Source organism: Sceloporus undulatus, chromosome 8, assembly GCF_019175285.1.
Source record: "Sceloporus undulatus isolate JIND9_A2432 ecotype Alabama chromosome 8, SceUnd_v1.1, whole genome shotgun sequence".
Lineage (NCBI taxonomy): Eukaryota > Metazoa > Chordata > Lepidosauria > Squamata > Phrynosomatidae > Sceloporus > Sceloporus undulatus.
In genome coordinates, this window is record NC_056529.1 from 21,491,230 (window position 1) to 21,515,829 (window position 24,600).

The window sequence follows — 24,600 nt, forward strand, 5'->3', positions numbered from 1 at the left end:
GGATTTTTTTCGTAACCCGGAAATTTCGTAAGGCGGCGCATTCGTATCCCGGGGTACCACTGTATATAAATAAACCAGGACAAATGTAGGACAAAATTTTCAAATGGAAGACACTTTTTTAATAAAAATGGAGGACACGCGAAAAAAATTGCTGATTTTTTAAAAAATGTTAATATAAATGCATGTTTCTGAGGCTTCTATAGACAATTGCCCCTCAAAGGCCCCAGCGGCAATTGGTGGCAGGACGAGGCCGGGGGCTGGTCTCAAGGCCTTGCCAGGCCGCATCCGGCCCACGGGCCGCAGGTTGCCTACCCCTGGTCTAGTGTCTAGATCAAGGGTAGTAATAGTGCCACTCTATTTTGCTCTGGTCAGGCCTCACCTGGAATCATCCTGTGTCCAGTTCTGGGCACCACAATTCAAAAAGGACATTGAGAAACTGGAGCCATGTGTCCAAAGGAAGGCGACTAAAATGGTGAAAGGTCTGGAAACCATGAAGCCCTATGAGGAAGGACTTAGGGAGCTGGGGGTGTTTAGCCTGGAGAAGAGAAGGTTAAGAGGGGATAGGATAGCCCTGTTTTAAGATAGGATAGCCCTATCTAAATACTTGAAGGGCGGTCATATTGAGGAGGGAGCAAGCTTGTTTTCTGCTGCTCCAGAGACTAGGACCCAATGGAGCAATGGATGCAAATGAAAGGAAAAGAGATTCAGCTCAACATTCGGAGGAACTTCCTGACAGTCAGGGCTGTTTGACAGTGGAACACACTTCCTTGGAGTGTAGTGGAGTCTCCTTCCTTGGAGGTCTTTAAACAGAGGCTGGATGGCCATCTGTCAATGGGGATGCTTTGATGGTGAGTTCCTGCATGGCAGAAGAAGGGGGTTGGGCTGGATCAGGGCCCTTCTTGTGTCTCTTCCAACTCGAGGATTCTATGACATTTGTTGTCAAGAGAGAGGAAATGTCCTTTACTCACCCAGAAGTTTCCAGAGGTAGAAGGGAGCAAACTGCCTTTTTGCTACAGACTGCGCAAGTTGTCCAGATGCGGGAGAAAGCATTTGCAGCAGAAGGCTCTGAGGAGAGAAAAGAGGAGCTTTTAGCTTCAGGCAAGACTAGTCCCAGGAAGAACGGAAAGAGGGGACCTTGGAAAGGAGAGAGCGCTATGCAAAGCTACTTATCACCAGAGAGTCCATTCCCCAATCTACCTAGATACTAGTCTGAGATCCTCCACAGAAGCCATACCCGCTGGGCATGTTCCGCACTGTCTGTCTATAGGCAGCCTATCTGCTCATAGAGAGACCATACTTGCCCATAGATAGATAGGGAATCACTGGAGAGGGTCCCTATGCATCTCCAGGGGCAAGCATTCCCCAATGATTCCCAAGGTACAGTACCTCTATGAGCCAGGGACTGCCAGGGTCTCCCTCTGGGCAAGCCCTGCCCTTCGTCACCTCCACGATCGCTTGCTCTTATTCCTACAACGGCGAAGGCCTACCTCAAGGCCTCCTCCTCCTCCTGCTGCTGCTGCTGCTGCTCTGCCTCCGAGGCCTTTTCGGAGCGTAGGGCCCCCGAGAAGCCCTCCTGCTCCTGGCAGCCTCCTCCGCAGCAACGCCAAGCGGCTCCTCCGGAGGAGCTCCATCAGCGAAGCCGCCCCGGCCATCCTGCCAGGCGCCCCGGGGCCTCTAACGGAGGACCAGCAGGAGAAGCAGGCAGCGTCCGGGGGAGGAAGGCCAGGCGGGCGCCGCCATCTTGGCTGCTGGCGCCCAATCAACGAGCCTCCGCCGCTCTTAGTCTCGCCGCCTCTCAGTATGGCCGCCTCGCCGCTAGGCCCGCCCCCAAGCTCAAGATGGCCGACGCCGCCCTCCCTCCTCCCTCCTCCCTCCCTTCCATCCTGACAGGAATATCCCTGCTGAAACCGTTAAAATACAACTATGGAAACACACACAAACCTATTATATATATATATTATCACACACACACACACACACACACACATATATATACATATATACACACACACACACTCATATACATACCCATACATATTCCACAGCACTGTGTGTATATATAATTACTGTACTTAATTACATATATACATATAAATATTTACACACACGTATATATAATATAACACACACACTCTCTCTCTCTCTCTATATATATATGGAATATATATATATATAGTATGTATGTATTTATTATTCCATTCCATATATATATATATATATATATATATGGAATAATAATAATATATTTATATATATTCCTCCAAAGCGCCATATATGGAGAGAGAGATTTATTTTAAAAGTTTAAGAAGTGATTCTTTTACACACAAACACAAGTATATAAAATAAGAAAACTGATAAACATTCAGGGGCCCTTCCTTACAAGAATCGCTTCTGAAACATTTAAAATGAACATTATGTGTGTGTGTGTATGTATGTGTGTGTATATATATATATATATATATATATATATGTTAAGGTATGCTATATATCTATAGAATACATGTATATAGTGTGTGTCTATATATATAGTGTATACTATATACATACACTATATATACATTCATATATACACTATATGCACATATATAACATATAGTGTATCAGTATATACATTAAATCAGAAAACTGATAAATATTGTGTGATTATATATATACATAATTAGTTTATTTCAAAGGTTTCACAAGCGATTCTTTTAACTATTCTAATCAGAAAACTGATAAACTGTATGTATGTGTGAGAGAGAGTGATACTGTATACATATATATACTATGACAAGACTGATAAATTATACACACACACGTGTGTGTGTGTGTGTGTTAAGAGAGAGAGAGATTATCACTTTCCTCTCATTGGTCCAAAACACACTGCAGAAATAATCCAGTTTGAGACCACTTCAACTCCCCTGGCCCAGTGCTGGGGAATCCTGAGAATTGTAGTTTATTGTGGCTCCAGAGCTGTCTGACAGAAGGCAGTTAAAGTGGTGTTAGTCTGGATTATTTCTGCAGTGCAGACAGCCCTGCTGGAAGTTATCTCCCTGTAATAATCATCTTGCTGTAGCTAAATAAATGCTTCCATTCAGGTGAACAGGTGGAGATTTCCCCCAGCTCCATTTGCAAAAAGGTTCAGCCAGCTCCCCAGTGACTTGGAAAGCTTGACACAGCAGCTGATGAAATACACAGAAACCGGTTACGGTGCTATTCTGGACTTTAACCAGGTTTAAAAGCAAGTCACTATTGCTTTTCATAACCTCGTCATCCATAAATGTGCTGCTATGCAAGATGCTGCAGATACCTAGCCAATGGTCTGCAACTATTTCATCAGCCTGAGATTACTTGTAAACCCATTAAACAGAAAGCCAGCTGGCTTGAGACCATGATTGTGGAGTCTCATATTTTTTTAATATGGTAAGACAAGGAGAAAGCCCTAACAGAGGGACTTTCTTTGTTGTTGTGTGCCTTTAAGTTGTTTCTGACTTATGGCGACCCTATTATGTAGGGGGGTCGCCTTTGCCTTCCCATGAGACTGAGAGAGTGTGACTTATCTAAGGTCACCTAGTGGGCTTCGAACCCTGGTCTCCAGAGTCCTCCATGGAAGTAGCCAAACATCATCAGGACTGCCAGCACCGGCTTTGGAGTGAGTATGGCATTTTTCACCAGCGTAGACAAGCCCTCAGACATTAATCAGAATGGAGACTGCAGTGAAGAAATCAGAAGACGACTAGGGCTGCATCTGCACTGCAGAATTAATGCAGCTTGACACTGCTTTAACTGCCATAGCTCAATGCAAAAGGATCCTGAGATTGGTAATTTTGTGAGCTATCTTTGTCAGGAAACTCTGTTGCCACAGTAAACTACAAATCCCAGGATCCCATAGCATCACACCACAGCTGTTAAAGTGGTGTCAACTGCATTATTTCTGCAGCTGGTGATGGTATGTGCCTTCAATCTGCCTGACAACTTTTGGGGATCCTATTAATTTAATTGGGTTTCTTAGGCAAGGAAGCCTCAGAGGTGGTTTTGCCAGTTCCTTCCCCTGAAACAGGGGTATTGGTTGGTGGCTTCACATCCAAGTTCTAGGGCTGACCCTGCTTAGCTACCAGGATCAGGTGCGATCTGTTGCATATATTTAGAGGTGGTGCAAGATCCCTTTGCATACCGAAATTCCAGATTAACACAGCCGTGTCTGTTAATTCTACCATTATTATTGTTATACCATTTTAAGTCAGACTTCTTACAAGATACTTACAATAGCGAACAGGCCCAGAAAAATCTGAAAGCAACTAATCAGTTTTATAGAAATAAAAGACAACGCTGAGAACGGAGCATGGTCACAAAAAGCTATGCAGGAAGGGGGTAGGGTTCAGCATGGTGAGAGGCATACAGTATATTCAATCTGCCTCCAAATCTGGGTGTAATAAGCTTCACATTTGCATGCGGGACTTTCCAGCCTCATTAAAAGGGTGTTAGCTTCATTCAGAAACTCTTTTTGAACCTGTACACACCTACCTACCTTTGATCCCTTCCAGGCTTCTCCAAACAACAGGGAAAAAAAAACATGGGATTCACATTGCAGAAAAACAGATTCAGGGCGGATAAGCAGGAATCGCATCTTAATAGTTGTGCAACAGAGAAGAGTGGGGGGGACCCTTGTTGTTGAATGAGCTACGGTCAGAAGATCACTGGGGTCACCTTGGAGTTATGGAGTTACATTCAGAGGAGTGTTAGAGCATACACAGTTCTGCTCCCAGAACAGGCCTGTCAGGCTCCAAGGCTTTCTCAGTTTCACCGACAGAAATCAGGCCGGTGTTTCTTCCCTGACTAAATTGTTCCTTTCTCTGGAGGCAACATAGCAACAGCCGCACAAACAACAATAGGGTTGCAAAACTCTTCCTTCTGCTAGCAATGCATCTCAACAGCCATCTTCGCGAGAGACACACCCAGGATGTTAACTGCTTTTCCTCTGGCACTTCTCAGACTTTCTAACCAAGCAAAGAGCCTGCTTTGTATATATTTCATATTGTGTATAAACACACACACACACAGAGTATATCTCATATGTGTGTGTATATACTCTCTTCAGATTGTATCGTATGTATTTGTTGTTCTGTGACTTCAGGTCAACCTTAAGGTGGACCTATCACAAGGTTTTCTGGGGCTGAGCATGGAATCAAATCCTGGTCTCCAGAGTTGTAGATCAATGCTCAAACCACTATACTTTGTTGGCTGTCGTGTGTGTATACACACACACACACACATATGTATATATTTATATATGTATATATTTTATACATATACTAAGAGCCAGTGTGGTGTAGTGGTTTGAGTGTTGGACCATGACTCTGGGAGACCAGGGTTCGAATCCTGACTTGGCCACAGAAACAGACTGGGTTACCTTGTGCAAGTCACACTTTCTCAGCCTCAGAGGAAGGGAATGGCAAACCCCCTCTGAAGAAACTTGACAAGAAAACACTGTGATGGGCTTGCCATAAGGCAGAAACAACGAAGGCACATAGCAACAACAATATATTTCATCCAGATTGCATAATTGCAAGTGTTATTGTCCACCCTTTGCATGTATGAAATGTCACCTTGAGAGAAAGGGGACTTCATTGACTGCCCTTTGGTAATCAAGTTTCTTTTGGGAACACATCCAGTATTCGGCGAACACAGATACAGGATGAACAAGGCTTGCTTTACTGGGACAGACTCCAGGTATGACATCACTGAAAAATAGCAGAGGGCAAAGGCAGGGTTTTGACAGAGATTTTGATGCTGTTGGAAGAAGCTAGTGAAGGAAAACAATTAACTGCAACAGTCTTGCAATGGGAACCAATTCACACATAGTCCTAAAATCTAGTTGTAGTGGCTTCCTATCTTAATTCAAAAGCTCACCCTCTTCAATTCCTGATTTGTTAGATCAATGCACTCTGGAAATCTAATGGTTTTAAAATCTGACCCAAATCAATACAGTACAAGGAGGGCAGAGTACAGTTCGTTCCATGATTCTGCAAAAGTAGAAGTTTTAGGATTTGAAGCCGCTTAGGTGAGGAAGGTTTCGGAATGACAAGAAACCTAATGTTTGCTATGGCTAGACTTCCTGCTGACATCAGTGATCTTGCCAGTACTGCAAAGTATGCGCCTGGGGACTGAAGAGAGTTTGAAAAATCAAGTAAAAAGAGAGAGAAAGAGAAAGGCAGACAGTGTACGGTGTCCAAACCAACCAACACAGATTGACATAAGAGATCATCACACAGTCAATGCTTCCTGCTTCGAAAATAAACACTGAGGCACTTAGTTATCTGCAGGAAACTTTATCTGTGATAATAATGTATTGCAATGGTGCTTTTGCACATTACTCCACTTTGTGTGCCTACAGGTATGCGCCGGGTGAATGACAATCAAAACTGTGCAAGAGGTAGCCATGTACTCAATTGAATCCTACAGCTATATGCAACTCCAAGGTGGGTCCGTTGTCAATATTAACCGATTATTTAAAGTAAGTCTGCCTCCTTACTTGGAAGCAGCAGGATTTATTACCAAGTAGACACGGATAGGGTTGGCTTTGTGCATCTTTTGTTGTGGTTGTTTTTTGCCTGAATATCAGGTAGCCTGCTTTTCAATAACATGAGCTATCATAACTCATCCTTTTGAGTTGTATGATTCAGACTCAGATGTCCATGAATGTGTAGCTCCTGATTTTGTGGCCTCTCCAAATCCAAGGATGGCTGAGGCCATGGAGGGGCCCTGCTCCGCAGCAGAAGGTGGAAGACTGTGAAGACTGCCACCCTTTGCAGACCATGAAAGGGATAACAAGAGATTACATTGATTCTGACTAAGTAAACACCTGGTGTTTAGAGACATTTGTCTATCAATCTCCCAGCACCTTCCTGGTGTCATTTTCGTTTGCAACTGTTCTAACTTGGTGACTGGCACTATTCTTCACCATTTGTCTTTCTTGACTGTGGACTGGCTGTGATTTAGGACTCTGTTTTACTCCTTGCTTTGCCTTTCTGGACTACTCACTTGCTGGCCACCCTCTTGTTTCTTCCTTAATCTTGTTTGGATAAACTGTGAATGGCCTGAACTGGATTAATGACCCGACAGCTCTTGGACACCAACCACCTGTTTCTGACTGGAGTGTAGGACATTAGCACTATTCCGTCCACCTTTCTTTCAGGGTTTGTAATTATCTTGCCTCATTATCAAGACAGTATGTCCTCAAGCAAAAGCCAGTTTTATTTTAGAACGCTGTGCCACTGTGAATAAAATATGTTTTCCTGTCACAGATGCCATCATCCTACATCCAAATACCTACAGCTGAAACCAAACAGAGAATTAGAGATACACTGCAAGTGCTAAGCCTGCAGAGTGAGGCTGGAGGAATGGTAGGGTCAGCTATTACTTCAGCTGCAAATGATCACAGTCCTTATTCTGAATAAATGCCAGCTTCAGAGAGAACTGTGTCAAGAGCGTATTTCTTGTGTTTCATGCTCATTGGTCCAAGCCTTTACAGACCCCAGTCTATCTACATTCGTATTTGCTAACACACAGTATCTAAGAGAAAGCAGTGCCTGAGGAAGTGGGTTTTCTCATGTGAAGTCGAAGGCTCTCATGGCCGGCATCCATAGTTTTTTGTGGGCTTTTCAGAATGGCCATGTTCTAGAAGAGTTTCTTCCTGACGTTTCGCCAGCATCTGTGGCTTTGGCATCTTCAGATGGAGAAGCGCCAGGAAGAATGTCTTCCATTTCCATCAGGTTTAGCTGTGAATTCTGTGGCTTACGTCACTCTCTTTAATCTCATTTTATTGTATCCTCTGTATTTTTATTGCTGTAATCTGCCTGGATTCCTTGTGATTGGGTGGGCTATAAATAAATTATTATTATTATTATTATATTATTATTTATTTTATTTGGTAGTATATTTTTATTCTCCTGTATGATTTTTAACAGGGAGCTGCCAGTGCAGCGTTGCGGTTTGAGCATCAGGCTAGGACTTTGGGAGACCAGGGTTCGAATCCTGACTCTGCTGTGGTAAAACCCACTGGGCAACCTTGGTCAAGTCACGTTCTCTCAGCCTCAAGATCGCAATGGCAATCCTCCTCTGAACGAATCTTGCCAAGAAAGCCCCAGGTGAGGGTCGCCAACAATAAGACCTTTTTTTACCTCATGAAGAGGCCAGTGGGGCCAGTTGGCACTATCTAATTACCTTCCTAATTATAGAATACTCTAAATAAATGAAATATCTAATAGAGTATCTAATATCTAATTATCACCTATCTATCTGTCTGTCAGTCTATCTATCTATCTATGGTTATTAAACTTCAAGAGACTAGGCCTCAGACCGGTTGCCCATGGCAACAAGAGGCGGGTAAGGGAGGGGGGCTGAAGAGGAGGAGGAGAAGGGAAAAGGAGGTGGGGCTTAAAGGCCTCTATGTGTGTGTCACGTGATGACGATCACGGGCTGAAAACCCGCTCGCCCAATCACAGGCTCCTCCTTCGCTGCTGCTGCTTCTTCCCTAAGCCCCTCCCCCTGTTGTTGGGATACGTCACGTGCGCGGTTGCGTCACCGCCATGGCGGCTACTGCGGCTGCGGCAGCAGCACTAGCAGAACCCTCCCTCTTTTTCTCCCCTCCCTTTCCGGTGTGGATCCAGCCAATGAGGAGCGGCGTCTCATCGGGCCAATGGGGAGGCTCGTCTCTGTCGAGGGTTCGGCGAGGGACGGAGGAACGAAGGGAGGAAGCGGCGCTGCTGAACCGGGAAAGGCCGAGAGGAGAAGAAGAAGAAGAAGGAGCGGCGGCGGAGGAGGAGGAGGAAGGGGAGCCAAGCCGAACCCAGCGCAGCCTCAGCGCGGTCGGAGTAGTCGGTAGTCGGCAGTCGGCTGGGGGACGAGGAGGAGGAGGAGGAGGCGATGGAGCGGGCGGCGCGGAGGAGGCGACGCCGGAGGTGTTGAGGCGGAGAGGAGCACCGAGGAGGAGGAGGAGGAGAGGCCCTCCCTTCGCCGATCCGCCCGCCGCCCGGCCTCGAGGGGCCGGCGGGCGGTAGGCAGGCAAGCAGGGCAGAGCAAAGGCAGGCCGCGCGGGAGGAAGAAGAGGAAGGAAGGTCGGTGTGGGCCTGCTCGCTTCTTGGGGGGCTTTGTGTGTGATTCGGGGGTCTGCCAGGGGCCTCGGAAAAGGGGGGCGAGTGTCTTCCTGGGGGGTGTTTAGGAGGGGCTCGGTGAGGTTCCACGGGGGGTCCTCCTGGGGCGCCCCCGTCTGCCTTGGGTTCTAAGGACGGGGTCTTCGGGGGGTTTGGGGGCGAGCCCCCCTTTCCCGAGGAGAGGGTCTGTGCTTTGTGGGGGGTGCCTTTTTGGGGAGGGCTCTTCCTGGGGCGCCCCTGTCTCTGTGGCTGTGAGCAGGAAATGGGCGAGTGTGATGTGTACGCGGTGTCTTTGGGGGGGCTTGCTGGGGTGTCCCTTGTGTGTGTGTGAGAGAGAGAGAGCTTCCTAAGTGGGTCGGTGCTTGATAGGGGTTCGAGGTGGTAACGTTTCAGGAGGGGGTTGTGTGTGTGTGGTTGTGAAGGTGGTTGGGGGTGTGTGTTTTTTGTCTGGGGGTCTTCCTGGGCTGCCTCTGTGTCTCTCTCTCTGGCTGTGAGGGCTCTGGAATGGGGGAGCTTTAGTATGGCTTCCAGACGGCATTTCCTGAGGGGTGTGTGTGTGTGTGTGTGAGACTTTTGGGGTGCAGCCTCCATGGTTTTATATGTGTGTGTGTATTTCTGTGTGCGTGTGTGGGTGAGACTTTGGACTTCCCTGGTGTGTGTCTGTCTCTGTGTGTTCTATAGATGTTTGTGTGTGTGTAGATGGCGGTGGGTGAGGTTTTCAGGGCACCCCTTCCCTTGTGCCTATTTGCATGTGTGTGTGTGAGGATGGGGGAGACTTTTGGGGCGCTGGTGTTTTGGGGGAGCCCTGGGCCTGGGGCCCTTGCGGAGAGGCAGCCCTAGGGAGCTGCCTTCAACATCCAGACAGCAAGCCCAAGCCTTTGGGGGTTGAGTTGAGATGTCTTCTTGTGCAAAGGTTGCTGCTGGAAGGAAAGAACTCAGAATTAGAGCCAAGGTTTCTTGGAGATGGTGGTGTTGATGGTGAGGAGGGGCTTTGTAAATGACACCCCCCAAATTGTTTAGTGTTGGTTTAATGTAAAGGTAGAGAGAGAAAGAGGGAGGAAGTGATGGTGGTTTCAGGCCCAGGAAGCACCCTTCTACGCATGAAGAAAAAGGGGTGTTTGGGGGGAGACGGGGGGGGGGAGTGCAAACCCATTGGCTCCTGGTCTGTTTCATTGGCCCAAGAGTAGCCCCCTCCTCTGTGTAGTGTCTGCTCAAGGCCTGTGAGTAGGAGCCCAGTTGGTTGCACAAAGTAGAGATAGGGATGGTGTTCTTCAGCCGCTTTGGGTCCCAGCCTTGGGAGAAAAGTGGGATAAAAACCAGCCTTTTACTTGTTTCCTGTCGTTTCTATGCTGCCTTTCTTCCCTGAAGGGACCAGGCAGCGCACAGCTTCCAGGAACATTACAATGCACTTTAACATGGATAAAATTATTATATACAGCCATAAAAAGGCATGACAAACCCACATTTGCAGGGATAAAAAGAAACATCATAAACAAATAAGAAGTGTTCAGTCAAACCATGAAACTCGTATCTATCTATCTGTCTGTTTGATTGATTGCCTTCAGTTGTGTGTCTCCTTTCTCCCAGAAGGGACCCAAAGCGCTTCACAGGTTAAAAAAACACAGGTTGAAAACCACGCAATAAAACCCCCAAACAATTGAAGTGATTGGAAACATTGTAAGATTTCATAAGAAGTATACAGAAGTTAAAAGGCATAACTGTGGAGTAGGGTTTTGGGGAGGCCAACGTCAAGCCATAAGGGTGCCTTTGTGCACAAAGGGATGCGGAGGGCCTAGTCTTTTTTGAAGGGGGGGGAGATGTGGGAATGCGGCTGGAAATGTGGGGAAAGATTGGCCGTTGGAAGCTGCAGTGGCAAGATGGTGCAGGCTTTGATGGATGATGGGTCATCATTGCCTGGTTTCAGCCACTGCAGACAGAGGCAGGGCCCTGGGAGCATTGCAAAAGCAGAGTTGGTTTGTCCAGGATTAGAAATGGGGAGGGAAAAGGGGGGGGGGAGAAAGACGGGATATTTGTTGCTGTGGAAATGGCTTTGCCCTGGGAATGGCCATTTCCCATTTCATCATCTCTGGGTCATTATTCGCCCTGTGTGTGTGTGTGTACTGTGTATAGATCTCTATATCTATCTCTCTGTCTGGCTGAGCTGCATCTCTTTTATTCCTTAATCTGGACAATGCCTCCTTGCCTTTTTCTTGCGCTTGCCCTCCTTTCTTTCCCCTGAAACAAGAAATAAAAAGCAGCTGTGTGTCGCCACAGAATTTAAAACCTCCCCGCCTCCCCCTTCTCTCTCTCTCTCTCTCTCTTCCAGATTGATTACATGTTTAGAAAGGCAAATCGTCTCTCTCTTCCCTCGGCAGAAGCCTGGAGGAGCTGAGCCCTCTAATGCCCTCTGCCCTTTTCCCAGAGAAAGCAGCTGTCTTGTGAGGGATGTGTGCCTGCGGATTGAAAACCGGCCCCTTCATGGGGCACAAGGGCCGGTGTGTGTTCGGGGCAGCTTCTCCGCCTCAGAAAAGTTGGGCCTCTGTTTGGATATTCAGGCGCAGGAAGGAGCCCGGCTGCCCCCCTCGCCCTCCTCCTCTGGTTTTGAGCACAGATCTCCCTTGTCACAAGGAAGGCGGCCTTCAGAGCCCATCGCTCACTGTCTTCTGTGGCTCAGTGCGTCTCTGGGGGGATTGTTCCAGAAAGGGAATAGGAGCAGCCGAATAGCCTAGCCAGGAAAAGTCGGGAGCAAGACCAGCCCACAATTGAAAACGTTGTAGTAGTTGTAATTCCTAGAAGTCGGTCTCAGCTGCGACAAAAGGAGGTGTTTTTGCTGTTTAGTTTCCCCCTTAGCTGTTGCTAAGTTTTAACTCTGGATCCGACGTTGTCAGTTGTTCCATTTCCTGGAGGGGAAAAAAACACCACTCCTGAAAACACCAATGTTGAGTTTTGATGGATTGCAAATTCTCATAGAAAACGCTATTTTGATTCAAAACCTGCAAACTTTTGGGGGGAATAGACTTTCCATTGTTGGGGTGAAAATGTGTGCCTCAACTAGGAGCCTTTTGTCTGCCTTTAATGAGTAGCATGGTTAGGGAAATAAAGCCAGGTTAAATCTTTGACCCAATGGGGATCTCTTTGTGTCCCTTTGTTGTATGGTCAAGAGTGAGAAGAAAGCCCTCCACAAGGCTACCAACCTTGGGCTTCTCCCATTACAGAGATGTTCTTTCATTTTGTGAATGTTGTCTCACTTTATAGTTTGCTAGGCATTTTTGTGGTGCAACCCAATATTATTTTACTCCTCCCAGAGAGGAGGCATGTTTCCCTTTGTTCTTTAAAGTAGCTTGTACCTTGTGGCCTTCAGATACTTTGGACTTCATCCATGAACCTGAGCAACATAACCAGTGGTCAGGATTTTTTAAACTTGTGGTCCCAAACACCAGGTTGCCTTAACAAAACTGCTGGTACATTTCTGCAGGCTGAGTTTGGGCTGCCTTGTCTTTCTGACTGGAAGGGCTCAGAAGAAAAGAAGAGTGGCCCGTGCCGCTGTCTTGGGTGGCTGCGCTTACAGCCCTGTCCCCATAACTGGGGAGACAAACCCAGTCTCCTAGAAATAGTTCCTGCTTTGGAAGAGTTTACCAGCATTAGTCCTAAATGAACAACATACTAGAAGACACAGCCAGTGTGTTGCCATGATTTAAATGTTGGCCTAGCACTCCAGGAAACCAGGGTTCAAATCCCTGTGGAAACCCACTGGGTCTCCTTGGGTGAGTCACATTCTCTCAGCCTCAGAAGAAGACAGTGCCATCAGAACAGACCTTGGCAAGGAAGGCAAACACATAAGTTTGCCTTAGGGTTGCCATACATCAGAAATGGCTTGGAAGGCACACAGCAACCATAAAATGTCCCAGTGACACACTAGTGATGGTGCTGCAGACCTCCTTGGACCTCTTTCCCACATTCAGATGACATTATTCAGACACATCGTTGCTAAAATAATTATTTTGGTGTGCAACTTTGTATCTCATGTGAAGCTGTTCTTTGCTTGGGCATTAAATATAGAGAACTGCCAAGGCCAGGCTGTGCAGATGTGGGATTTCTCTTGGGACTGAGGTTGACACTGCATTTTATATCCGTTCCTGTCTAAGGCAAGGGCAAGATGTGCTATTGGCTGTTGAAGACTAGGAGAGGGAATGAGAGAGCTGTGTGTAAAGAGACATAAAACGTGATCTATCTATTCTAGGCAGATACTAAATTGCAGTCCTATAATGTGGCCAGGATTGGGGCTTTCAGAATTGATGCAGATGGCATATATATCTGTTTGCTGATCTTGAAATCATAAAAAATCTCAAACAGTTAGGTGTGTGTGTATGTGTGTGTGTGTGTGTGTGTGTGTGTGTGTGTGTGTATATATATATATATATATATATATATATCATATATCATATCTATGGTATTGCTTTACTCTGCATCTTGCAAGCCTGAGTGTCTTCCTTCCTTCCTCTTTTTTTGCTAAGGAAGCATAGACAAAAACGAACATGCAGGGGAAAAATCAGACCTTTCTTTTTATTTTGTTTTGGAAAATATAATTTGGAGAATTTTAGTGTGTTTGCTTCTTGGAGCATAAAAGGAACAGGTTCCGTTTCCAAAAACGAATGTCTTTGATATTGTGATAGGATTCTGTTCAGTCGAGAAAGCAAACGTTCCTCTGCTTTAGTCGGACTGTAGCAGCAGTCTTTCCTTTTTCAGTCAGCCAGAGTTTATATAACCAGTTGTATTTCTTTGAATGGTATAATTAGACTGTGTCTGCAAATAGGCTGTAAATATGTCTAGGTTGGATATTATTTTGCTTATTTCCTGTAATTCTGTTCCAGATGTGGTTTGCAAACAGATTTAAAATGTGAGGCGTTTTGGGGGTGTGTGTGTGTGTGTGTGTTCTGCTTTAGGTAACACTACTGATTTTAGGCATGTGCTTTTCATGGCAAAGGGAACAGGCAGCAGTAATAGAAAAGAAAGCAAGCCATTGCATATGTTAACAGCCATCTGCAGGGACAAATACGGTATGGATGTCTATGGCTACTGAGCTGGGAGTGGGCTGGAAAGCCTGCAATGCCCTATTAGTTAAACATGATACCTGCAGCATTTTATTGGAAATCCTTGTCTACCGTTGTTCTGTTAAATGTAAAACAAAAATGGTATGGTGCACTACCATTGAAAAAAAAATATGCCTTAATGGTTTTAGTCAGTGTTGTTGCTTGAAGCAGGCCCCCAGGACACAAGGGAACTTCCCCCAAAGCAGTCTTTTTATAAATGCCTTACTTCCTACTCTGCTTTGCAGTGACTCAGTTTCCGTCAAGATTGCAATAACATTTGGGGGAAGTGTGTTGAAATTTTGTGTTATCAGTCCTTCTGAGCACCCAGACCAGAATAGAAGTATACATCCAGATCGAAAGGTTTTTGAATTGGAACATTTGAGCTTACTTTTTAAAATCAGTCTTTACTGAGGCTAAGGCTATGCCCTCTGAAAACAGCTAAAACCATGTTGAAAACTGAAAGGCATTGTTTTCCTTATTGTTCTTAGGGTTAGGCTTCAAAGCAGAGGTGGAATCATGTGGCCCTCCAGATACTATTACTCAGCATTGGCGAAGCTGGCTGTGGCTCCTAGGGGTTGCAGTCCAGAAGCATTTGAAGGTCTGGATGATTCCCACAGCAAATTCTTGGTTTCCATCAAGGTGGCGCTTGAAATCCATTCCAAGGAGAGTGAGGTATTGGAAGAGATTCCTATAAGCCACAGCATGAACAGTTGGAAAGCAAGCTAGGATAGGCAGGACAGGTGCACTTTGGTCTGACAGGAGCTATGTAAACATAGTAAAAGATTGCTGGGGTTAAAGGGGATTCTGGAGTTATTAATATGAATAGTCAGCAACTGGAGTTTCATGGCTTAACAGGTACTGTTTAGTTGTCAACCTAGATGTGAAAGGGCTGTGGATAATAATAGGGGACTGGGGTGTTCCCCCACCATTCTCCACTTCCCCAAGTGGCCGTGCTGGAAGAATGGCCATCTACTAATGCTCCAGAGAGCTGTTTACAGACTTATGGTGGAGCTGAATGAAAGGCTTGTACCAAAAGATCAAGTCCTTTGCTAGGGCGGTTGGCAAGTTGAGGCAGCTCCAAAGGCTTGTTGCCTCTGGATCATGAGATACAACAAGTTATTACAGATGCATTTTGTATTGAGTGCTGGAGCATATAATGTATTGATAGAAATAATCCATGGCCCATGTCATAAATTTGCTAGAACAAAAGTCGGAATGGATTTCAGTGGAATTTGAGTGTGCTTTTAAAAACGGTGACTTGTAGTTGATGGTAGTCTTTAGACAAGAGATATTCGTATTTCACTATTGCCAGCCAGATGTGGATAGCATCCTCTTGCTGTCATCTTGTGAATCTTTGTGGCTCTGCCAAAGTAAGTTCTGTTGTATTCACACCGGTTCCCTCCACATCATGATTCCTTGGATTTATGAGAGCAAGGTGTCTCCTAGAAGGGAAAACCCTGGCCAGGAAGTGTCAAACGATTCTGAAGACCTGCGTCTGGTGCATTCTCAATGTTTTGGTCAATAAATCCCATAAGGCCTGCCTGGCAAAGACAGTGGGCAGGGACTATGGAAGTTGTAGTTAAAAAATACCTGCAGGTCACTAGGGTTCTTACCCTGGCGAACCTCATAGTGAGGTATTGAAGGTATAGCTCTCAGATTTTCCTTTAGTAGAACCCCCCCCCCCCCCCGAAAAGGTTTGCTTTAGGGTCATCATAAGTCAGAAAAGACTTAAAGGCACACAGCAACAAATAGTGGCTTTCTTGATTGTCTGTGTATTTGCATTTGCAAAAGGGAGATATGGCAAATAATGGTAGTCCATTTATTATGAGCAATACAGGTGTTTAGTGTTTATAGTCACTTGCTGTTTTAAATCTCCTTGGAATTTTCTCAGAAATTTTACATGGACAAAGAAGGATGTTCCAAGTGTAGAAAAAGTGTTTCAGGAGCTGATTTGGCATTGTGTAATCCTACGTTTTTTGGATGTACTTTCAGAAAGGAGGAAAATACTTGGTCAATATGTTAATAGAGCTTGCTTATCCCTATTCTCATATTTACCAAGCATTTTTCTAAAAGTATCAGAAACCCCAGTTTCTTTGGCTTCTGTGCACAAAGCCCGGAAAAGCCACAACAACCTATGGATGCTGGCTGTGAAGCCCTTTGACTTCATATTAAAAAACATTGGATTATACAATGGGGAGTAACCACTGAAATTCACAGAGCAAGGTAAAACCTGACTGTTTATTTCCTTCCTGGATCTGTGGCACCATTTTATATCCCTTGTATGATCTTCCTCAAAGGTTTTGTTATGACCTTTGAACAAACCTAATGACGTTCCTCAAACCAGAAAGACTCCCATTGTATGTCTTATGTCAGCACTGAAAGTATATTGAAGCTTCCTTACAGAGTTGCAAATATTTGAGAATATTTCTAGGTTGCTTCTCATTAGAAAAACAACCATCTGAAATTAGTTTATAAAAGGAACAGACATAGTAAAATAATAGGTTAAAACTAGCACAGCAGATAGAGTACTAACTGACACTGTTAAGGATCAGGAGAAGGTCCAGCTGTGTAGATAGGTTTTCATTTGACAGTGGTGTAGTGCAAATCTTGGCCTGGGGTTTTATACATCAGTTGCCCTATGCAGGGCTTGTGTTGAACATGTAACCAAATGCACACCCAGAAATACTGTTGAATGCACAAATGAAGGCATGTGCATATATACATCTGTATGCATAATGACACTGCATAACCCACTTCCTTTTCTGAAAATGTGAATTGAATGCAGATGTTTGCATTAGACAAAAACGTCCAACAGCTTTCATAGGGGGACTTATGTTCGCACAAGATAATAGCAGAATTCTGACTGTAGTTTTCTGTTATGGGGGGCTTCTGGTCTGACTTTCACCCTGGTGTTATACAGGTTATAGAAAGGGGTGGGAGAACCTGTGAACTTGTAGATGTTGTTGAACTCCCCCTGACAGGAACTCCAGTGATTTGGATAGTGGGAGTTCAAACGTATTCAGAGGGCCACAGGTGCCCTACTTTTGGTGTAGAAGAAACTGGTTCCCTCTGTGGTCAAGCTTGCAAGTTTAGTGATTGTAAATCTACACATTTCCTAGGAAGTTCTGAACTTAGTAGGTGTTGACCCTTGAATCCCCATTTGATCATGGAAACCTACTGCGTGACCTTAACCAAGTCACACTCTCTCAGCTTTAGAGAAAGGCAAGAGCAACCCCCCCAAACAAATTCTGCCACGAAAACACCGTGATAGGTTCACCTTAAGGTCACAAGAAGTCATAAATGACTTGGAAGCACCCAACAACAACAACATTTAAACAATCCCCATAGCCTTGGCTGTTGGGGAGTGATCTGAAATAGAAGGCTTTTAGCTTGGCTTTATCTTCCACTCCTCCTCCTCCTCCTCCCAGGTCAGGTTTGCATTCACTTTCAGGTGCAGTTGTGAGGCAGACACTGCTGTCTGTGTTGTCCCTGCCATCTGCCATCACTTTGCTGCACTGCCCTTGGCATTTATGCTCTGAATTATTTATCCTGAAGGAATCTGTTGGCAGTATCTTTGCTGCTTTGAAGAAATTCAAGAAGCAAAAGCATCTTTTTATATAGAACAGGGCTGTGTACTAGTTTTAAGTGCAGATCTTCCTCAATAGCTTTAGCATGCTGGATTTTATAAAACAATCAGACTGTCAATTTCTTCAAAGAGCTATCAAGCTGAGGCTTAGATCTCTCCTCCTTGTTAAAGGAGGAAGGCTTTTGTATCAGTAGATAACAATATCCAGCCCTCGAAGGTTTTGCTGGAAAAAAAGATGAAGTAATGAATGGGACTTTTTCCCGTTGAGGTGAGAAAAGCATCCTTTTTAGGCTTATGATGTTCCTGGAATATTCTTAATGGTACCAAGGACTGCAGGTGATCTTTGTATGCGCCTCTTTTTAGGTATGGAAAACCGTAACATTAGCGCCCGGTGGAAGCCATCACGCAACATTTCCATATACTGATGAACTGGATAAAGAAGAGCCCTGCCTTGTGGACTGGAGTGAAACAGGGCTGCTGCCTTTCCTCCTCCATACAGTTGGCCTGTATCTAGGAAATAGAATGAAATGGTTTTCCATTTAGGCCAAAGTGCGGCTGTTAAAATCCAGTTGCTAGGCACACTGTGTATTCTAGCTGGAGTTCATACATGCGGATCTAGGGGACATTCCTGAGTTACTGTTTGTCAGCTGGATATGCGCCAGAACCTAGCTGGGAATATTGTACACCATTTTAAAAAAGTGTTTACGGCTGATACGGTCTGCGGGAAGGGTGGAAGAAAAGAAATCACTACATTGCTTGGTGACTGGCTTTGCTGGTAGATTTTTACATGGTAGATACACTCATGTCTTTTTAAGAGCCCCATTCCTATCATTCAGTGCGTGAGTATATTCCCAACTAGCATCCCATAGTTATTTAGAATAACAACCCATATAGGGCCTTTCTTGGCAGTGTAACGTATGCGAATATAAAAATAGCTTTGAAGGAAACATGTGAAACCAACTTGTTTGGGGAGGAGGGAATCACCATGGGAATGGTAGGGGAATAGTAACAACGGCTGTAGAGTTTGCTCTGTGAATCTTGTGTTGTGTATGTCTGGAACTGTAAGTATATTAGAAGAGCTTGTTGGATCAGACCCAAGCCCAGCTTCCATTTTGCCATAATGGCCAACCAGTAACCTATAGAAAACCCACCAGAAAGACATGAGGGGATTATAACTCTGCTGTTGCTGCTTCTCATGAACTGATATTGTTCAGAGGTATGCTTGTGACTCTTCAAGTGGGAAATATATCATCATGATCAATTGACATAGGCATCTGTTACATAAAATCTACTATAATGCAGGCTACTGGAGCCCTGGCTACTACTTGGCGGGGATACTGGCAATGAATGCCAGGAGCTGGAGGGTATGTGTTAGAGTATTTGTTGCCTAAGAAAACCCTATGAAATTCATGGGGTGGCCATAAGTGACAGTCGACTTGAAGGTGGCACAAACACATATTGGATGAGTGGAAAATCCTTTCGAATGCTGGTTTACTTAATGGATGTGCTGTGTTCTGCTCTGGTTTTCATCTTCACTTAGACTGAATTATACTTTCAAGGTGGTCTTTTGTAGGTCTGTGAGCACTACTTGCAAGATATATCTTTGTGTGTATTAAATATTACAAAGATAATATGGCATTCTTCTTGCAAGTCTTCTTTTAATAGGCCTTTTCTGGAAATTAGTGGCATGAATTTGGTATGAAATCTGACCTAAGAATTGTTCTGTGCATTACAGATTTAAAAAGGCTCTGTAACTAGAAACAGTCTCTTTTGTTTTATGTGGATTTGCTCTGACTGTGAGTTACATACACACACATATACAGTATATGGATTGCCATCACATTTTGAATCTTTACAGCCCAGGGAGGGAAATTGCTTATTTCATTAGTATTCTGTATAGATGCTTGGTCAACTGTAGAGACTGGGATACATCCTCAACTGGAAAACTGTTAACCACTCTGTAAGTAACTGGACTTCTCAGCCTAATCTAGCTAATTGTGTTTCTGTGAGGACCAAATTGATTATCTGTACTTAAGCTCTTTGACTGAGGCAGCTATCCAATTTAATGGTATCTCTCCATAAGCAATATAACTGGTTGCCTGCTTCTAAACTTCTCTTTCTCTTGTGGCTTTGAAACTGGTGAGAAATAAAGAAATCCTGATCTCAAGACACATGCCTTTTTATGTCGCTTGGATGTATTACTGGAAGAAGCCAGGTGCCTAATGCTCACCCCTTCCTTTCACAGTGCATAGGCAGGCATCTCAGCTAGTGGAAGGGCTTCTGTCCTTAATTGGAAGCCTCTTTTGCATTTAAAGGCTCCCAAACTGACCTCCAAGCCTCCCAGATAGAGATGAGGCCACCACTTAAATGTTGCTAAAGGTTTAATTGGTGGGCATTGCTTTCTACATTTTGCTGATGTTAGTGTTTCTGTTCTCTTTTTTTATAGCTGAAGCTCTAGGAATACTTAGCAAGGTATGATAAGACCGGGTTTTCTCTCACTTAAGCTTGCATCAGATGTTTTGAGTTGAAGCAATAGAATAGAGCACTAGTTTCAGAAGAGCTGTTATTGACAGAGTGGTGACCTCAGCTAAAAATGCCCTGCCTGGCCTCCCTCTTTAAGAAAGCTTCTTAGATTTTGTACATTTAAATAGCTGCCGTGGCATTGAAACATACTTTTTAAGGCAGTATAGTAAGCTCTCCACATTCACTGGGATTAGGGACACAAGATCCCCATGAAAGTGGGGGGAAATGCAAATTAAAAAACGCTTATTTTTTTTTACTTGAGAAACCCCTCTCTAGGAATCTCTAGGTGCTCCAGACCAACTCTATGGTCAACATTCACTGGACGTTGACCACAGAATTGTTCTGGAGAACCTACAGATGCCTAGCGAAGCCTCCAGGTGTGATCCTTGGTGGATGTTGGCCATAGAGTCATGCTGGAGAACCAAGAGATTCCTAGAGAATATACTAATGAAATCCGCAAAAGTCAAATGTGGAGGACCCATTTGTATAAACGGGGATCTACAGCCTACAATACTGTGTATTATTAGGGTTTTTTAAATAGTGCATAGTGCAAGGAACTTTGGCCTGTTACAGACTGCCAAAATAAAGCTGCTTGGGGTCTCTTTGGAGGTATGCTGTTTAAATGATGCCTGGGTCCTAAGAGTCCGGAGGTCGCGCCAAAGCCACCCTCCATTCCTAAGCGCTGGAGTGCAGCTTTGGTGCAGCTTCTGGATTCTTAGGATGCATGCATCATTTAAATAGCATACCTCCAAAGAGACCTGAAGCAGCTTTATTTTGGCAGTCTGTAACAGGCCCTTGTCTTATTGAATGACAACAATTGGAGCAGTCTTCTCTCTGAGTGGAGAGTCTCTGCTTCATGTCCAGCCATAGCTGCTCTTACAGTACTGAGGCACGAAGGAACAAACACAGATTTTTGCTTGCTTCAGTCCTGATTTATCCCTTCTTTGTGTGATTGACTTTCCCAAGGGACTCGTGTTGGATATTCTGTCATGGAGCAAGTGCTTGTGGCTGGATTCATTTTTTGCTTGATGTGTGCTTCCAGCCTTGGGATCCGAAGCACTCTTGCAGTACTGTACTGTGTGACCAGGTCCTTAAAAGTATTTTTGTGTGTGTGTGATGCTCACGCATGCGTACACAACCAGTATTCAGTCTAGCAGCCTATAACACATCAGAGGCGTATTCTGTTGCCATGTGAAGCTGTGTCTCCTTACTGACCTACATTAGGAATTGAACCATTTGCTCTGGAAAGAAAAACAAGGAGTGGCTTTAAATGTATAGAGACTATAGTCCTATTCTGAACTCCAGTCTATGCTTTTAATTTGGTAGTTAAGAGAAAATCAGATCAACCCAGGAATATTTCAGAAGAAAGTGCCTCTGGGGCTCTGATACAATATTGATATTGTCCTGGTATGGCAGTTTTGTTGAGTTCACGTATGTATGGGTTGTGCTTATGAGAGTTTTAAATACAGTGGCCTCCCACTTTTGCTGGGGTTAGGGGAGAATGTGGAAAACCCAGAAGTAAAAATAGCACTGTTCTTGTTACGAAAGAGAACACTTCTCTAGGAATGGCCAAGTCCTCCAGGGCAACTCTGTGGTCCCCATCTGCCAGAAGTCGATCCCTGAATCCCTGAATCATGCTGGAGGACCTCCAGGTTCCTAGAGAAGTCTTTTCTCTAGGAACTTCTAGGTTCTCCGGCACAACTCTATGGTCAAGTTCCGGTAGAGTTACGCTGGAGAACTTAGATTCCTAGGGAGAACATATTAATCAAATCCACAAAAGTCAAAGCAACAAATGTGGAGGGCCAACTGTATAATATTTGAGCGAGCATAAAAATGTTTTCTGAGTAGCTAGATACACAATTTAAAGCCCTGCTTATGATTCATGGAGCCCTTGGGCCCAGAGTTTCTGACAGACTGTGTGTCCTATCACTCTCAGGGTCACATTTGTGAGGATAGTGAGGACTTTGTCTGGTTTCTCCCAAGCCATGCAGCTCCTTCTGGTGGGAGCCTAGACTCTCTCTCTCTTTCTCCCGTCTTTCTTCTAGCAGGGAAAAAGGCCTTGTTATTCAACAGTCTTTTGGCCATTCACCATGTGCTACAGGGGTGTGTGCTCCACTTTCCTCTTTTGTGTTATCTTTAAATATCTTTTCATTACCATTTTAATGTTAGAACTTGTTGGCTTTTAGCCGTATTTTCTTGTAATCCACTCTATGTCCTCCACTTTGAGAAAGCTGGGCAAATCTTAGTCCTTGCTATGGTTGAGCCTGTAGGAAACAGGGCTTGGGAGAAACGCAGTGGAGGAAGCCTTAACACACTTTTTATTATGTAAGGTTCATTTTTCAGAGTGAACTGTACAGCTCCTCCTCAGCTTTTATTTTTTTAAAGCAAGGTCTGTCCTCTTTATCTTTAGATTACTGAAATAATGCCACGGACATCTATCCCTTGTACCCCCCCCCGGGGGGGGTGATCCTGAAGTCGACTGTACTTAAACACTAAGCTGCGTGGAAGATAATATGCTCTTCGTGCCGTCCTGCAAACAGCTTTATAGATGGGGTGGAGAGGATTTGGCGAGGAGGCCATGAAGTGCTTGCTCTGTAATAGATGTTTACAGTCCTGTGACTCATGCGGGGAGGAAGATACGCCATGCGGGCTCAAGGCACTACTAGTTTCCTGGACTTGTTTGGCAGGAATGGCTTTGCCCTCTCCGCCGCCGTACTCTCCAAAATGGCTGAACTATATTTGCAGCTGGCAGTGAGAAAGTTTGAAGTCTTCTTGTGGAAGCGTAATTCTTCCTCGTGACTCAGAGCTGTGTTGTGAAATTGACTGTGTATCTTATTTACTGCCGTATGTGCCCTTTTGCAAGGACACAGCCCTGAATTGTGGCTGAGGAAGACTTTAAGGAAGGAGCAAATGCTTGGGAGCAATTTTGTGCTTGCATAAATTAGAATTTTTATGTGAAAAGCACTGTTTGAGAGATTGCTGCATAAATTACCTTTCTGTAAGGTTTCCATTTATAGTGGCAGGCAACAGCAATTTCATTTTAATGTGTAAGAATTAGTGGTTAAGATCACCCAAATTACACATTTTTAGGTGTGTAAATGCTGAAGCTCCCATCTGGGAACAGTAATGTGCCAAATGTTGCATGGATCCTTTTACCTGGGAGTGGGGTTAACCGCAGGTGCTATTCATTCTGTTTTAGATCTAGTTTTATTATGTTTAATCGTCTATTTTTGTTCTGCTGCTTTTCAGTGTTCTTGTGAATTCTTGCTTTGTTTGCTTTAATTACTTTTAATTTTGAGTTCTAGTTTGGGGAGAAAAGAAAGCATATAAATAAAGTTCATCATTCTCACCATCGACCAATCCTGCCAACTAGACTGTTATGCTGGAAAACCTAGAAACTAAGATCCAAAACACACTACAGAAATAATCCAGTTTGAGAGCGCTTTAACTGCCCTGGCTCAATGCTTGGGAATCCTGGGGATTGTAGTTCTATGAGACATTTAGTCTTCTCTTTCAGAAAGCTCTGGCGCCACAATAAACTCCAAATCCCAGAATTCTCTAACACTGAGCCAGGGCAGTTAAAGCAGTCTCAAACTGGATTATTTCTGCATTGTGTTTGGGACCTTAGTTTCCAGCATAGTAGTGTAGTTGGCAGGACTGGTCTACTATAATGGTGATAATGATGGTGATGATCTTTATTTATATGCCACCTTTTCTCCCCAAACTGGGACTCACATATTCTGTGGCATACTTAATGTTTAAATAGCTATTGCCACTGTAGAAGGAGATAGTGCTCAAAGTACAGCGAAACCTATGTCTTTCAGTTCAGTTCAAACCTACTTCAGAATTCAATCCCTTTCATATCTAGTTCAGAGCCATTGCGCTCCTAGGATGCAAATTACAAACCCTCGCTGGTCATTGTCTATGGCAATGAAAACTGTAGCTTCTGACTTCTGCAAGTAAATATCTTTTAAACTGAAAATAAAAAGAATAATAGCAGTATCTTGACATATTTCAGGTCAAGCGTTTTTATTTTCTTGGTGGGGTTTTTTTTGCCATTTTAGTGGTGTTTACACAAAACAGGGGGACAAACAAGCATTGTAAACGCCTCTTGGAAGTGGTTGTGATTAGTCATTATTTCCCCATCCTTTTCCCAACATGCAGCAGGCTGTATATATTGAAGGCACTTTATTGTCAGCCATGCTGCAAACCTTCCTGCGCTTTGCATCTATTGTCACGGAGTATAATTTTCGCTTAACTGTAGTTA

The 24,600-nt window shown here is 44.4% G+C and overlaps 2 protein-coding genes across 2 annotated transcripts in view; one reads left to right on the forward strand and one right to left on the reverse strand.

Moving 5' to 3' along the window:
• Positions 1–1,771, reverse strand: part of SPG7 (SPG7 matrix AAA peptidase subunit, paraplegin) — a 29,426-nt gene extending 27,655 nt beyond the window's left edge. The window contains 2 exon segments of the mRNA XM_042437879.1: positions 969–1,065; positions 1,488–1,771. Of these exon segments, the coding sequence (XP_042293813.1) occupies positions 969–1,065; positions 1,488–1,652 (262 nt within the window). The 5' untranslated portion in view covers positions 1,653–1,771.
• A 6,951-nt stretch (positions 1,772–8,722) lies between these two features.
• Positions 8,723–24,600, forward strand: part of ANKRD11 (ankyrin repeat domain 11) — a 163,078-nt gene continuing 147,200 nt past the window's right edge. The window contains 1 exon segment of the mRNA XM_042438040.1: positions 8,723–9,098. The gene's annotated coding sequence lies outside the window, so the exon portion shown is untranslated.